General features: G+C 36.3%; 1 protein-coding gene and 1 long non-coding RNA gene across 4 annotated transcripts in view; one reads left to right on the top strand and one right to left on the bottom strand.

Moving 5' to 3' along the window:
• The first annotated feature begins 667 nt into the window (after nucleotides 1-667).
• Nucleotides 668-4,101, top strand: LOC137474778 (uncharacterized). Its single transcript, XR_010999480.1, has 2 exons — nucleotides 668-827; nucleotides 1,361-4,101. It is a non-coding gene; the product is annotated as an uncharacterized lncRNA (long non-coding RNA).
• A 5,873-nt stretch (nucleotides 4,102-9,974) lies between these two features.
• Nucleotides 9,975-17,154, bottom strand: part of BLTP3B (bridge-like lipid transfer protein family member 3B) — a 47,765-nt gene continuing 40,585 nt past the window's right edge. For 2 of the 3 annotated variants that reach the window (XM_068191636.1, XM_068191635.1), the window contains 4 exons: nucleotides 16,290-16,546; nucleotides 13,746-13,854; nucleotides 12,671-12,840; nucleotides 9,975-11,995 (listed from right to left, as the gene is read on the bottom strand). In XM_068191636.1, coding sequence (XP_068047737.1) covers nucleotides 11,870-11,995; nucleotides 12,671-12,840; nucleotides 13,746-13,854; nucleotides 16,290-16,546 — 662 coding nt within the window. In that variant the 3' untranslated portion in view covers nucleotides 9,975-11,869. Of the gene's footprint in view, nucleotides 11,996-12,670; nucleotides 12,841-13,745; nucleotides 13,855-16,289; nucleotides 16,547-17,154 lie in introns of those variants that run through there. The other variant, XM_068191637.1, reaches the window with a different exon arrangement.

Here is a 17,154-nt window from a genome sequence, read left to right as displayed (position 1 = left end):
CTCTGAACACGTTAAGGAAGAGCAAGAAATTTAACTGTGATTCTGTGTCACAGCCACTAACCTACAGAGTCATCTGAATATTCCATGGGAAGTATGCTGCATTCCCCACAGGGCTGAAATGCCCCACTGCTGGAAAGTGTCAAGGACACACAGACTGCAGGTTGTGTCAGTGCTGGAGAGCCAAACCTCCAGAACATGGGCACGGGATAGTACTGACAGAAAGTCAGATCTGTCTGCCGTGCCATTTCCAGTGCAGTTGTGATTTTGCTCTGATGGCAGATCCTAAGGTTAACTGGGATATCTATACATATCTTTTCATGTATTTCTTGTGTTACAGCAGGTGGGATTAGCAGTATGATTATTCATCCAGTCCTTCTGCTCTATGTTAGGTTTACATCAGTGTGCTATCAAAAATGCATGACACTATTTTTCATGCATTAGAGAGAAATGCACAATCAAATGTGGATACAAGCTGGTAAGAGCAGCATGCTGATTAGATGCCCCAATCCAGTGTGTGCTGACAGATACAGTAAAGTATTAAAGGTTTGCCTGTACTGCTTAATGCACAGTTTATTGCATAAAACCCAACTTGTTTCTACCTTTGATACATACAACCTCTTTCGGACTATAAAATATTTTCCTCTTCTTATCTTCCTTTGAGGATATGTACTGCCTGAAAGAGGGATCATAGAGAAGTCTCAGCTGAAACATGCAAGTGACGAGGGACTGCAACTGCAAGTACAGAAAGCTGGTAGAATTGTGTGTAAATGTTATCTTTGCTCTCCATCAGTAACGCCCAGGAAAGCAGCACAGGGGGCTGGTGCACTGTAAGGCAATAGCATATCTAGAAGTGTTCTGCCAGGGGTTCTACTCTGGTTTTGTCTCTTCTAATAGTAACTATCCTACATGAATACATCATGGTAAATCACTCCTCAGAATTTATATAAATGGTAGAGTGAACACTCATACATTTAGGTATATTTGTATTTGTGCATACGTGTGGTAATGACCAACAAGGCAGAATGTATTTGAAATTTCAAAGGAGAACTACATGACAAAGAAAGATTTTTATTAATGTTGCAGTGGGAATTAACCTGGAACCAAATGGACACAGCACTCTTTTTTCTCAGTATAGCATTGTCAAATGTAGAGTCTTTCACTGATTCTCTTACTAGCTTTATTTTACCAAATCCATGCAAGTTTTAGCTTTGATGCTTATTCTTAACAGAAATTATGCAGATAGCTAACTTTGCACTGGATTCTTGGTCTGGCCAGGTTGTTTTTTTTTTTTTCCAGTGGATATAACTATTTGTGGTGAAAAAGTAGTTGACATTTCAACTACCAGGGCTTTTCTTTACAGGCCAAGTCCAAGGTGTTAACTGAACTTACAATCTCATAAGCAAAGGTTTTGTTGAAACAAATCAATAAATAAAAATAGCTTGCCTGGACCAGATTCAGTTCCTCAAAGAGTCTGAAGAACCTCCGATCTGACACTCACAGAATTAAAATGATGATGTGTGAGCTATTGCTTCAATTGGCCTTGGTACTAGATGAGTGGAAGGTGGCAAATGTGATCCTAATAACTCCTAAGGGGCTTGAAGGAGACCTGGAGAACTACTGAGTTGATTTGCATGCTTGGAAAATTGGTAGACACCTGCCTGCATACAACAGTGAAGATTCAATACAACTTTTGGAGAAGCAAGTCATGTCTTGTGTTTCTGTAGGAGTTCTTTGAAGAAGTCAAAGAGCATATAGAAAATTGCAAGTCAATCAATAGCTTATATTTGGCTTTCCAAAAAGCTTTTGACAAGGTCCTTACAGAATACTTCTAAAGAAATCAAATTGTTGTTAAGAGGGACGATTCTCTTGTGCGTGGTTAAAGGAAGGAAAGTAAAATGGAAAAATAGCCAGTTTTCACATTGGTGAGAGGTTGCCAGTACAGCTGTGTAGAGGTCTCTCCTAGGACCTGCACTGTCCAGCAGGCTCATAAAGAGCCTCTGAAGAGAATAAAAAGTGAAATAAAGTAGCAAAACAACAGGTTTCAGGATAGTTTGGACTAAAACTGAGTATGCAAGAGTACATTCTAGTAGATAGTAAAACAGAAGGTGGAACTCAACACTGTCAAAAGAAATGAATAATGCTTTAGTAGAGGTTTTTTTGGATTCTCTTTTTACAATTCCAAAACTGCTGTTACATCTCCATACATGTCTGTAAAAATGTCCATTTAATGCTATATGCTAATCAAAACAGCAAATACAATTATTGGGAATTATTAGGAAAGGAAATGAGCATCAATATGTTGATGTATAAAACCACTGATTTTGTCCTGTCTCAAAAACATTACATCAGAACTAAGCAAGGCAAATTAAAGTAAAGGCAAAGAGCTATGATCAGATGTATAGTATATACAGTCTTTGTAAAGCTTAAATAGACCAGGCCACTTCAGCTTTAAAAAAATTAAAACTATACGGAGCTATAAATAGAAATATATAAAATGAAGGACGTGGAAAAAGTAAATATAAACCAATTAATTTTCCTAAAGAAGAACTTAGGAATCACACTGGTCAGGGGACAGACTTAAACCAAGTTAATATATTGTTTTCATTCAAATATTTTAATTTAGAGTAGGCTTGGGGTTGCTTTGTATTCCACTTGGAAACACATGTTTTTATTCTGAGAAATTACATGTTAGCATGGACCTGTATGTGTGCACACTGATAGCAACACAGCACAAACAACAGGTATGTAAGCTTTGCTCATTGTCTTGCTAATTTGTTTTATCTCAGGTTACTGCCTTGTGTATGAGTGTAGTTTAATGGAGTCTTCATATGTAAACTAAAATACACCGCACATTGTTTACTGTGGTTTTGTACAGTACATATACAACCACACAGTTATTCTAATGTTAAGGGTACTACTGCTGTCTGTCAAAAAAACAATTAATATAAAATTTGTCAGAAATGGTGATTTTGTGAAGCTGGTACTTTGCTGCTAGCACAAGATTAGGGCCCCAACATATTTTATTCAGTTAGCCCAACAGTAAAAAGGTTCTTCATTCTTAATTACTTCTTCAAGATCCACAAAACAACATTCTAGAGTGTTTATTAAAATTAGACAGCTACTCCTGCACTGCCTAGGGAAGAAAGTTATTGCTTTTTGCATGAGGACATGGTTATGCAGTGAATTTCTTAATCTCAATTACCTCTTGTGTAACTAGATTACAGAGGAAAATATTAACATGAGTAATTTGTTTGCTGATGTGCAACTCCCTCATTTTGAGCCTTCTAACAATACAGTAAGTCTTGGTCTAAAAAAATAATTGGTAAAATCTATGGCTAAACCAGACAATTAATTTGATTTATACTTACTCATCTGAACTGAGTAAAAATCAGGCAAAAAGCCCTGATTTTATTTCAGCAGCTAAGTAAAAGCTAAGATCTCAAAGGAAGAACCATGCACAAAAAATTATTCCATGCAAGATTAACGTTTCAAGAACATAATAGTGTACTGACCTACCCCAAAGCATCAGTAGCAAAGGTAGCAGAGAGGATTACAGGAGTACCAGCATATCCATGACGCTCTTCTAACTGGAGCTGATTCAGGAAAACAGATCTAGGAATTAATCTTTGCATTCTTTCCCATTGGAAGAAAACTGGTGCAGCTATTTGGGATAGAAGTTCTAGTTCCATATTCTATTAAGAGAATACAAAGTACAGAGACACACGCTGCTATGGATATGCAAATAGGCTGGCATAATCTAGAAAAATATGCAGTAATTAATGCAAAGTAATCTTTAATCAAATAATTAAGTATACAACAAATTGGAGCTAAAAAGATCCGCCTCCAATAAAGCTGGGTGAATAACTAAAGTAGGGTGAATAATTCAAGTACGAAAATTCTGAAGTCACATAAATCTGATAACTCCTGTTTTCTTACATGTTTCCTCTTTTCACACCTCTGGACCTACCACACACTGTAGTTTTCTGAAAATAGACTTAGTAATGCCAAATGAATGAGCTTCTATGACACTAGTGTTTTATCACATCATTCCTTTTTATATTGAAGATACAATAAAACACATTTAAATTTGAAACATCAAAATATGGAACTGCACAGTTTTATTTTGATGTTAGTATTTCATCAAATATCACTTTCCTCAGCAATACCCCAACACTTTTCCCAGACACTACCCTTCATTTGTCACAGAAGCTTCAGGTTGGAAAAGACCTTTAAGGTCATCGAGCCCAACCATTGCCCCATCACTGCCAAGTCCACCACTGCACTGTGTCCATTAAGTGCTACATCTACACATCGTTAAAATACCTTCAGGGATGGTGACTCCACCGCTTTCCTGGCTAGACTGTTCCAGTGCTTGACAACCCTTCTGGTCCAGAAATTTTTCCTAATGTCCAAACTAAACTTTCCCTAGTGTGACTTGAGGTGGTTTCCTCTTGTCCTATCACTTGTTTCCTGTGAGGAGAGACTGAAACATTTCACCACCACCACCATTTCAGCAGGGAAACAATGGTTCAGATTTGCTCTGGAAGCCAAGTCAATTTCTTTTTTTTTCCGGTAGGATTGTTTTTACATCAAATCATGTTTTCCAATTATTTTGTCTGTTTTGATACATTTTGTAATGTACCTGATCTAATGCACATTGTGTATACAGTAACTGAACATTCATAGCACCTGATTTAACTAATATTCAGTTTGTTTATTGTGCATTTCTCTCTTGCTGCAATTTTAAAATTTCCTTTCATAGAAATTCTCAGTCTCTCTTTTCTACGTCCTTCTATAATACAACCCTTTCTCACATCTCTGTTAGGATAGTTGTAGTGAAAATGTACATCACTATAGCTCTGCCATATCTTTATTTAGTTACACACAGCTTCATTGAAGTTCTCACAGTAATCACCTCCAGCGTTTTTGGTTCAGATTCTTCTGGCAGAACCATTTCCAGTGGATATCAGGAATGGTAGAATGGATGAGATTGGATACTGAGTATCTGATATCTAAATTTCCTGTTATTCATAAATCCCACTTGATGTAGGGTCTCCTTATTGGCATAAGAAGTTTTCAAGGGTCCTTAAAGTGAAAGGACATCAGCAAAGTGGGAGGTTATGACAATGTTTGTCAGTTAGTATCCAGCTAACACATGCAAGATGGTGTTGCTCCATATATGAGTTTTATCACCAGATGGAGAAGAAAAAAAATAAATCTGTTACTGCCTATACATTACTATTTGCTGCTAAGTAAAAATATTCCTTTTGATTCCAGCAGCTGTGGATTTAAAGGCTGCCACACTGACATTAAGGATGACAGCTATTCAGCCACATAGGAATGTTTTCATGAATAAGGTGCTCAGAATTTTTTCTAATGTGTTGTTTTCCCTATGCTTATTTCAAATAGTCTCCCTTTTTCCTCCTTGACTTACAGTAGCTAAATAAGAGACGTGTTTTGCATAATGAAAAGGCAAAAGAGATTAACTCTAGGTTGCCTTTGCCTGCTGAAGTATTTTGTCAAGTACCATTTCAAGGAGTCTTTTAAAAAATCTTCTTAATATTATGACTTTGAAGGAATTCTTTCCTGTTGCTTCTGATAATACCAAAGGAAGGTTTAAGAACAGCATTCAGGTCATGACCTCTCTCAGATATATCCTCAGATGAGCATGAGTTTGAAACTTAACTTGTAGTTTCCATGAGTTACATTGCCAGCTGTTAGAGATTTGGGAGGATTTAGGACCCAGTTAAAGCAAATAGCTCTGATACTGCTTTAAAGGATTTCTCAATGACTGTTTGCAACTTACCATATTTCTTACATTACTTTTGGATAGGAAATGAAATGCTGGGGGTGACACATTATAATTCTTTAAGAAAGCCATGGTATAAATACTTTCAAATATAAATACACACACACACACATACAAACTCAAAAAGTCTGTAAATTGATTTTTTTTTTTTTTTTTGGTGAATACTGCACAATAGCAAATCTCATGTTTAGAAGGAAGTGACTTTTCAGGAGACTTCCTGCTAAGTTTGAACAGAGAAGCCTCATTTCTACATAAAACTCAGTTCAGGTAAGCAGCTGTGATTTTGCTGGTGTCCAGTATATTGTCATGTTCTGCAACATGTTCTAGTATTGGCACTGCAGGATGACATCTTAAAAAACTCTCCATTGTACCTATCCTGAGTTGCAGGCTCTTGTTAGAATTAAAAATAAGTGGAAAGAAAAAACTATATTAAGATTCCAGAGGAATTAAGAGACAGCTGCTTTCTATGCTATTTTCTCTATTTGACAAAAATAAAGCAACCCCATTCCTACAGTAAATTTTATATAAATTGCTTTTCTCTCTGCTTAGTCATTCTGCCTGTGAATTTTTGAATAGCCAAATAGGATATAAAAAGAAATAACTCCAGATCACTTACCACACACTATGGTGTTAATATAAACTGTCATGTTAGATTACCATCTGGCGAAGGTGCGTAAGGTAAGCATTTGTAAAGGGTTACATTTGGTTATTCCCAAAGAAACACAGCAAACCTCTATATGTTCCTTTTATTAAAAACGAGGGGTTTTTCTAGTTAGTGAGGAAATTGAACAAATAAATTATTGATATCAAGGTGGAGCTTTTCATCTATACAATGATAGGAAAACCAGAAAATTTATTCTACATTTCTAAGAGATAATGATGAAGTACAAAAAATATGTTAAAAATCTTACCATAAAGGGACAATATGTAGAAAAATAAGTTTGTATAATTTATTTAAAGCTAAAAGGGGAAGAAAATCTTTCTTCTCATGCTGTTCAGGCAGTTCATGTGATTTACTTAAAGAGAATAACATATGCCATAAAGAAGGCAGTAGAAACAAAGCCAAGTTATCTAAATTTGAAAACAAAACAACTCGGATTTAAAATCGTGTTATGAAATGGAGCATCATTAGTTGCTGGAAGCTCCAGGCTGTCCGGTGACCCTTCCCAGTGTGGCGGCTCCCGCTCTGCCCGATGGCAGTAGCGCTGCTCAGCGCGGCGAGGCGCAGCTTTACACCGACCTCCGCCGAAACGCTCGCAACTGAGCACGGCTGCTCTGCCCGGCAAGACACCCACCGTCATGGACTACAACATGGTAATTCTCACTGCAAAAGCGTTTTCCAGTGCTCAAAACCTCCACCTTACTAGAACAATGTAATTACACTGACAGAAGTTGTTTCTGGCAGTTGGACCTTCCGTGGTAGTGGTGGAATGAGGTTTGCAGATTCGTTCCACAGATAGGTTGCGTAGAGGCTGCCTCTTTATTCAGCACATACTGCCTCAGAATACCACTTCCGAAGCACTCTTTTGTCCATGTCTCTGTCAAATGTTTAAAGTACTTACCAATTATCGAACTCAAATTAAATCATGGTGGTTTCAAACAGACTCTGTCCTAGGAAAACTGCATTAACCAGTTCTTGCATTATGCTCCAAACACTATCTTACTCTCAAAGAAGATACAGCATAAGTACATCTTATTTTTACTTCCAAAACAATGTTCTCAGAGACTGTTAAGAGAACTTTAAGATTTAATACTGAGATTACATGGCAGAAAGCGTTAGGAAATATATATATTCCACTTCCGCTCATACTAAAATGAGTGATGGCAACAAAAAAAAAAAAGGCAGGAGATAGTGAAGGAATAATAAAATACAGATACTTTAATGTCACTGCTTAGGAGTGGCTTGGGCACTGGCAGACAAAATTAAAAAAAAAAAGTCCTTTTTAAAAAGTATTATCTACCCATTAAATAGGTGGCAATATGAAATATTCATCTCTCTGGGATGCAGAAGTTACCCTTTATTTTGGGAGAGAACACAGGCTATCAAGGGTCTAGTTGATTTTTGAAGATTTAATTCCTGCAACTTGTTTCAGCTGGCAAGTAGCATGACACATACTTGCAAGACATTCTATAGTATTTGAGAAGCTGAGAGTGGCTAAAAAGTTCTTGAAATATTAAAGTGCTCAAAAATATCTTCCATAAACTTTAAAATCAGAACAATTTTAAAGTTTTTATATAAGCATGCTAAAAATACCTAAAACTGTAAACAACTGTAACTACACAGCTTTTATTTACCAGCAATCTTTATGCTTTCCCCTAATTTTATTGAGAAACAAAGTTTGGTTCATCCAGCATAGACCACTATTCCTGTCCAAGTTTTGCATCCATTAATGCCAATTAGCACGATCTTGGTGCTGCTTGTGCTCTTAGGTTTCCTGCTGTTACTAAGATGAGGATGTCACTGCCAGGGAACTCAGCCGAGTGAGCTGAGCATGCTCCTTGGTGCTGCATCACTGGGAGCCATGAAGCACAAGAGCTGTGCTTCAGCACTACAGAGCCTGCCACTGGGATGACAATGAGGCACAGGAATTGGGGCTGCTATTCAAAAGCCAGTCAGCAAAAGTGAAGTGGCATGGGCTGGAATTTAAAAAAGATAAGGTTGTATTGCAGGGCTGTCAAAAACTAATTTCCCCGTTGGGAGGAGTGAATTAGTGGATTTCACAGCAAGTACCCAAAATTTCATTGGTACTTAACATATCAGCAAGGTGATACTCTTCCTACAGTAGAGAAAAAGACATTAATTTATACCAACAGCTGACTTGGAATCTGATGTACTCTCTAAAATGTGCAGATGACAACAGTGAGCTGTAAGTCCACTTGAAACATTTTGTGATGAATGTTTTAAGAACTAGACCAATGCGAGCACATTATTTTATAGAGAAACCATTATGTCCATCATTACTTACCTGAAATCTGGTCACTGCAGGGAGTTTGCTTCTGCAATGCCTATACATACATTCGGTACTCTTGGAATTGTAGATGCTTGATACAAGTCAAGTTTATTATCACATTCTCCTTACATTTATTATAAAATGATTTTGAATAAAGATAACCATTATCATGGCAGACATAGGAAATGTTCTGCAGCTAGCAGTTACCCTGTAGAGATCATTTGTGATCCCAGATTAAGACTCCCAAATAAATTCCTAAGTGAGACAGTGTACAAACAGAACATGGCTAATGGAACTGGGAAATAAAGGATTTAGGCAGAAGGGACCCAAGCAGGTATAATCTCTACAAAACTCCCTCTTCACCAGGCATTTTATAAGTAACAGTGTAAGGCCACAAAATTTTGATTTAAAACTGGTGCTTACCAACAAAGTTAGAATCGCAGTGAGAACTGGAACAGCACATGCCAGAAAGATTCAGTGACCAAGCCTGAGAAAGGGCACAGCCTCTTTCAGGTGAGCTAGTGTGAAAGCTTCATTAGATATTAAACCAGCATTTCCAAACAAGATGAAGGGTGTTAAGCTAAACTGTAGACCAGTTAAAATTTCCATAGAAAATGTAAAACAAAACATGGTAACAGTTTTCCTACCAGACATCTGGAGTCAGTTTTCTATATACAACAAAGTTCTCCAAACTATCTTCCATTTAGGTATTTGCAGAATAAAAGCAAGAGGCTCTACTGATAGTACAAATTTCATGTCTAGGAGGTTATGATCACCATCAGAGCCTTGAGGATGAAGTAAGCCTTTGAGCCTTTTTTTTTTTAATTCTGAGGCTTTTCGTAACTATGTTTAGTATAACCTATTAGAGCTTAGTTTAACTTTGTACTTTCAAACACTGATAAATTAACTCTCTGCAGTTTTTTCAATAGCAAAACACATTTCAGAATGACACTATACTAACACTCCCAGTATTGTCAAGCTCACAACCAAGCACACTGATCTCCTCTGAACTGTCCACAGGTGATGTTCAATACTGCACAACGGCCGTGAAGTAGAAATGTATCCAGTTATAATGAAGTGCTAGGAAGTGATATCCTGAATTTCAACAACTGTACTGAGAAGGGCTGGTTTGGGCTATTATTTTGGGTTTGGTTTGCAATTGTTTTTTCTCAAAACAAGCAAGTCTAGTTTATGCAGTAAAAAAACCCCAGACATTTGATATTGCTATTTATTTCTTTTTAAAAATTAGATAATTCTCAATGTAATATTCTAGCAACATGCTACTAAGCACTCTATACATTCCTTCTTCAAAATAATTCCAACTAGATCTTGGCAAGGATAAACCAAATAAGAATTATTTTAATAGTACCAACCAGAGTTAAACCAAAGGAGAAATCCTCCCCTGAATCTGACATTATATTTATGTGAAATTGCACCACTCATATTTAATACTGTGTTGTCTTATATAACTATTCAACTACAAATATTTAATTTCCCTGATAGAAACACTGTGTGTATATTTTTTCATCTAATTCAGAATAATAAAAAAAAATTTCCATGGGAATTAAGAGTTTCAACTAGGGTTTCATATGGCAGGCTTTAAAATAGTGCCCGAACCAGTTCTTCCAGAGAGTTCTTGGTTAAAATCTACTCATTTTCAATAACTATTTCCAGCAGTGCAAATTATGTGTCCTCTAAAAAGTTTTAATGAAAACAATTTAATTAAAACTGGTTTGACAACCTGAGTATGCAAAGTCAAACCACAGGATACTAAATACTTCTTGAGATTTGTTTGCTTATCTACAAACAGAACTTCCCTCCAACATCCCATGGAGCAGAAACAATTGTGGTAGCAATTAAAAGATTTTCATTTGTCAGATTCAAGGTCACTAGTTAAATTATTCATTCAGTTTTACTTCCAGCAAAGACAATCTCTTACAGGCATGTATGGTTTTGTACGTTGTTTCCTAAATTGTTTAGAAGCACACTCTTACAGTCTCTATTTTATGGTGTTGTGCTTTTTTACTTATTCATCTGTACCAGTTTTTAGTTGAAAATTATTGTTCTATTTGTACAAATCACCCACAATTTAAACTGTATAATTACATTTCATGTAATCTCACAATTTCTTTGGGTAATTAAGTGATTCTCTACAGCTTTTTTATCAAAAAAAAGAGCAATATACAACTAATGAATCCCAGTAGGATTTTCCCCCCTCACAAGGACTGACATTATTTATTTAAACATATTGAACCAAATCCTTGGGCATGTCTGATGAGTTGTGCTGGAATCAGACATGCATGCAAAATGGCTCAAAGCTCACCTGTCACAAAGGGCCAGATCCTATATCAGGGCTATATCCTCTTCACAGAGAAAGGAAAAATAAAATGTAAATGTCTAAATTACATCAGCTGTACAGATACAGTGGACCCTCAAGCAGAAGGATAGCCCAGAAATATGCCCTCTTATTTAAATTCTCCAGCATTTACTGTTTTATTTTAGGAGTGCATATGGAAAGGATATATGGAACTCTATAGCACCAGAGGATTATACTTAAAATCCTCTCGGGGCAAATTACACTGAATGTAGGGCCAGTTTAGGGCTGGTATTTTAATTTTCAGTAGCTATACTATTCTAGAGGATCTAGCCTGTATCATCATAGTGCAAATGTAACCTCTTCTATAGATATCTTCTGGCAACAATCAAATAACATAACCTTAGAAAGAGAGGTACACCTTGTTAGTGAGGCATAGTACATGGACTCTGTTATGTACCCAGGCACCTTCTTTCATTGCTGAACCATCCACTTTTCAGAAAACATTTTAAAAATAACATTTCCTTTGATAATATTAAAAGTAGATGATATGATTTTTCCTCAATAAATTAATAAAGTACCGTATAAACTGATTTTTCCAAAGTCATTTCAGTTTAAAATGGGCTGAGAAAAGTTACAATGTTTAATGATAATTTCAGAAGAGTACCTGGTTCACAAACACTTTTTTTTTTGTAAAGAGAAAACCACATTTTCAAGTGATTTGCAGACAGTATTTTAGGTGCCACCACCACCTGCAATTATGATGATGATGCTTTGTACCAAGAGAACAGTGTCCTACTGATGATCAACATTCATCTTCTTCATGCGATGAAGCAGGGCATCTTTTTCCATTTGGACCTCAGCAAGAGCCATTTTGGCTTTGGCTAGTTCCTGTTTGAGACATTCATTTTCATCAATAAGCTGAAATGAACAGGTTAGAAAAGAAAGCTATTAGTATAACGCCATACTGATGACTTTTTCCATTTCAGTAACTTTTAAAAAACCAAAAAAGCTCCCATTCACTGCTGGGCAGAGGTTTGCTGAGGCTGAGTCAATTGCAACTCATTCTCAGTCAGTGAGTGTAGAACACGGAGAGAGTTAATGCAATTAGCTCAAAAGCCAGTGTTTCAGCTACGCCATTTCCATTCTGGAGTGGAATGGAAATGACCCAGGTTTCTGAGCTCTAGGACCAGATTCTTACCCAGTGAGAAAAACAGCCAAATTATTAATTTGTGTGGGTTCTGTCATCATCCATTCAAAATCTACGTATGACTGATAGATCAGTATGGATCTGACCAAACAGCTAAGTCCCTTGTCTTTGGCAGCTGTGTTGTACAGGAATGAGGGAGATGGGGTAAAGAAAACTCCCTTATAAAATTCCCTCTGATGTAAAGAAGAGTCAGCATGCAGTGTATTATTACACTATTTAGAAAGCTCTGTTAAATTGCTGAACCATACCATAATATCCACAATCCATATTCTCCATCTTAAACAGATTTCTAAACAGAACTGTATCACAGCCTTACAATTATGATTAAAAATGATTGCAACCTAATTTTGAGGGGAATAAGTGAAGTCAAAATGAGTTCTTTATACCTCATTTTTAAAGAAGTCAGATGAATCTCTGCTTGATTTAGAAAGTCTGGGTGTTTCCCAAGTAGTTTGCGTGGCTTGGTCTTGTGTTTTACATTCAACAGATCCCACTGCTTGCTGCAATGTGCTGCCTGAATTCTTCATCTTTGACACATCATTTACTTTTTGATTGTCTGTATTACAGAAATAGTGTGCAGAGGTTTTGTCAAAAATTTTTTAAGCTTTATTCTTATCAGTACAAAATTAAACCCACCTAAAACAAATATAATATAAAGTACGTTGATATTTGCCTGTCAAAATCAAATTTAAGAATAAAATTTAATTAAAACTCATAACCTTTTAGAGGAAGAAAGAAACAATATGTAACTTCCAGCCTGAAGAAAATAAACACATTTTTATACCAACCTGTATCATCACCACAGAATATGCACTTTGAATAATCAGAAATTTGAGAACTTATAATGTTGCTATTAACATACTGTCTCCAGGTCCCTCTGAAGACTGCATTTACATTTAAAGACACAGCGAGATAAACCTGCAGAACCAAGTTTTTAAATTAGAAAATAACCTTAATTACTTGTCATTAAAGAAACTTTCTAGCATTTGTAACTAAAGTACACTATAAAACACCTGTTAAAATATACTGTTGTACATCAAGGGAAGAAGTCAGGATCATGGTTTTACTGTAGTTTATACTACTACCTGCAACACAAAACAACAAAGACAGCAACCATCTTGGAAATCTGTAAAAAAGGCAATTTTTGTTTGCTTTGTAGCAACAAAGGAACGCTAAACTTATCATGATGAAGTTATATGCACTGATGAAGCATATCCTGATGACATTATAAGCATATTTTTTATTTCTCCCAGGTTGATCCAACTGTGGGTTATCACAGCCAATACACTATTCAAAAAGGTAATCTTCCTTTTTGTGACTACACTTAGAATTATGGCACATGGCAACACAGATTACACAAATTATCACCAGTTATCTTTTCATAATTAGTCACAAGTATGCACACAAGAAAAAACAACAGGATTGTTGAATTGAGATATCAAGGTGCAGCAACATACAAACCTCTAATGAGGAAAGTGCCATCATCATTTCTTTCTATCCAGAGTATGTCAATATGCAGTTTTATGGGTACCAGCTCAGATGCCTTAAGATTTTCACGTGGACTGTCATCCTAAAAAATACACATAATAAAAAATGAGTTTACAAGGAAATCAAAATAGATAATTAGGATGATTATTTAAATATAAGTACATTTAATGAAACTTGAAAGGGGATGTTTCAGAGCAGAATTTTCTAATGCAATCTCCACTCAGCTTTGGCTCCCTTTTTTCTTCCCCCCAGGGATCATTTTAAAGGCTCAAAATTATCTCTGGAGTAAGTCTGCTGAACTCAATATATAATCCAACTAAAATACTTCCAAGTGTTTTTACAGACATCTCAATAAGATTATACCCCAACTCAAGACATTTGTTAGCTCAGGAGCGAAGTCACAGATAAGAAGCCTGTGCTATATAGTGTCTGATTTTCCCTTGAACTATTTAAAGATTGAATGGGTACAGCTATCATTCTTGAGCAGATTTTGTCTTTTCAGAATTTAGTTTGGGATGACACCAGCTGCAGTTTAGCTGTACTACTGTATTTAACAGAAGATAAACTTCACAAATTACTTCTTTGGGGTCTCCCCATAAAGTCTTTATAGTTCATTATCCCTGTCAAATAGAATAACACAGCCAGTATAATCAGAAACTATACATATCAGCATTAAATATGTACCAAGAAAGCTGTTGAGGTATAGCTTCCAAAGCTTCTTGAAACAGCATTGAGATTGCAGCAGAAAATGCAAACAATAAAATAATCTTTCTCAAATTCCTCTCCTGCCATGGAAAACACTGCATGAAGTCTCATGCAGAAGAAATAAAAGAACATACTGCATTGAATAGGCAATGCAGCACACATTTGAATCATATCTTCTCACTCTAGTCAAAAACTCTATAGAAATGAATCATCTCTATGTCAAATCTGCAGTTTGTCAACCATCATGAGTAACTTCACCATGACTTGTGTGCACTCCTGAGTGAGCACTTTGGTGCTTTTGCTGCCAAGTAGAATCTTGTTGCCAGTTTATTGTACATTCCCCATCTCAAACAGCTGCTTTCTCAGGAACATTTTGCTTAAGTCTGCCTTCTTGCCAATAAACCAGCACAATCCTGGTTTAAAATGCAAGTGACTGTGTAAACACTTTGCTATTTGCATTTGGGCATTCATGTTTGCGATCCACTGAAATCTGAGGAACAGATTCACAGCTCTTACAGAAAATGCTTGTCCTAATCCTGTAGAGGAGGAACAGCTCTAAGAGTGCCCAAAGATCCTCAGGGGATGGAAGGGCTGTATTGTCGCCCTGATTTCTTAGGATTTTCTAAAGCCTTCTGAATTTACATTCTTGTAGAGAACTTTCTCACGCAACTTTCTGTAAACAACCTATTGTTTTGCATTCTTTCATAGAGGCGGAAAAATTTGATAGACTGGTAGTTTGTCCAGTGTCGTTGGAGAGGTGGCACGTTCACCTTCCAATCCACTGGCACCTTTTGAGAACTATAAATGATTGGAGTCAGAAAAAATAAATTAGTCTCTTCATGGTGACCAAAGCTGTACTGCGTCATTTTATCTTGTGTCCTCTGGTGACACTGTATCACTGAGGGAAGGAATACTGATGCATTCTGAGTAGAACACATGACAATTGCCTTTCCAGTTAATAATGATCTTGGCAGAATCAAGACCTTAGCCCCAGATGTAGAACTGGAGCTGCTCTTCCAATCCTCACCTTGTTCCAAGTTTGTATGGGTGATTATTACTGTCCAAAGCAATTTAATAATTATCTTTATGTTTGCTTATTTGTTTTTCTGTTCTACACCCCTCAAAAAAGTGTCCTTATCTTTCTATTCAGTGGTTGTGCAGCACAGAACTCACCATCTTCTTTAAATGTCTGAAAGAAAGTCCCCTTAGGAGACTTGAGCAGAAGTGTCCTCTTAATGTTACTATTTTAAGATATGGTGCTGAAAAATGCTTGCACTGTTCAGTATCTGTTTCTAGGTGGAGAAGAACATGAAATTCGGGTTGTGTTCAAGTGGTTTGTACTGGAATTCCATAACCTTTCTCCTTATTTTGTACAGAACTTTCATTGCAAGAACTACCCTCCAACTAGGAGAGAGAGAGAAATAACCTTTAAAATACATGGTTTGTAATTAGAAAACCATATCCTTCGCTAAGCAAAAAAGCCTAACCAGAAAAACCGACATTGTGCCTCTAGAACCTTACATATAAAATTCCCAGACACCATCACTCTACAAGAAAGATTTGGGAGAGGGGGGAAAAAGTATAAAATATTAATTCATACAAATAGCTGGATCATGCAGAAAATTCCCCTCCAGGCATATCACAGAGCTAACCAAATCTAGAGATTTTAAAATTGTTTTAGTGTTATCTAAAGACCTTTCAGAGTATGATAGCAGTTTCTTTGAAGTTAACTGTATCCAGATTAGTAGTTTATCATCAAAGAAACAAGAACACTTTTTTTTAGAGCAGCCAAGTATCTCATTGTTAACATACTTTTAAATTAATCCTTGCATTAGAAACTTTTATCTTCATAGGCATCACTTCTGCGACAGTTTCATCTTCTAGAAAATGCTGAATGTTTGTGAGAGAAGATGTTAGAAATTCAGCACTGAAGTTCTCCACATGACACTGAAGAAACCCATTTTTTACAGCTAGCAGGGAATGTACAACAGCACTAGGCCCGCTTTCCCATCTCAGACTAATCTCAGGTGATGAATTAACAGGTCCAGCGACAGATTTACAGTCAGAACCTGTTGCAAAAAGAAAACAAATTTGCATTACAATTTTGCAGTGTACAGAAAATCAATTATGATATAATTATTTCTGCCTCCATTGTCCAACTGATTTTCCAAAAAGTACCATAGAGTTATTATTAATAAAAGGCAGTGTTGCAAATACAGAACTTCAGAGTAAATTTCTAAGTATAGCACTTCAAAGAACAAAAATAAAGAGGACATATAAGGGCTAGTACCTCACTGTGACAAGAGAAAAGACAATGCAGAAGTATCACTATCCACAAAAAAAATAAAAAAATTGTTTCCTTGGTGCCTTGACAATGGATAACCAATTATTTTGCATACACTTCCACTAAGTCATTATATTTCAATTCAAAGATATATTAAAGTCACTTCACTCTCTCAGGAGAGCAGGGATTTTCTTGGAAAGGCTGAACTTCCTGACTTAGGAACCATAAACAGCAATGCAGTAAGATAGAGAGTATGACCACATATGTATTACTTGAGTGGCAATAGACTTGAATGCTAAAAAAACTCTGGCACATTCTTGCTAATTTCAGTATCTTTAATCAGTAAGGACAATTGCAACATTCAACCTAAAAAGTTCTAAAAACCATAATAAA

The sequence above is a fragment of the Anomalospiza imberbis genome, chromosome 5 (genome assembly GCF_031753505.1).
Source record: "Anomalospiza imberbis isolate Cuckoo-Finch-1a 21T00152 chromosome 5, ASM3175350v1, whole genome shotgun sequence".
Taxonomy (NCBI): Eukaryota; Metazoa; Chordata; class Aves; order Passeriformes; family Viduidae; genus Anomalospiza; species Anomalospiza imberbis.
This window is presented reverse-complemented; position numbering and strand designations above follow the sequence as displayed.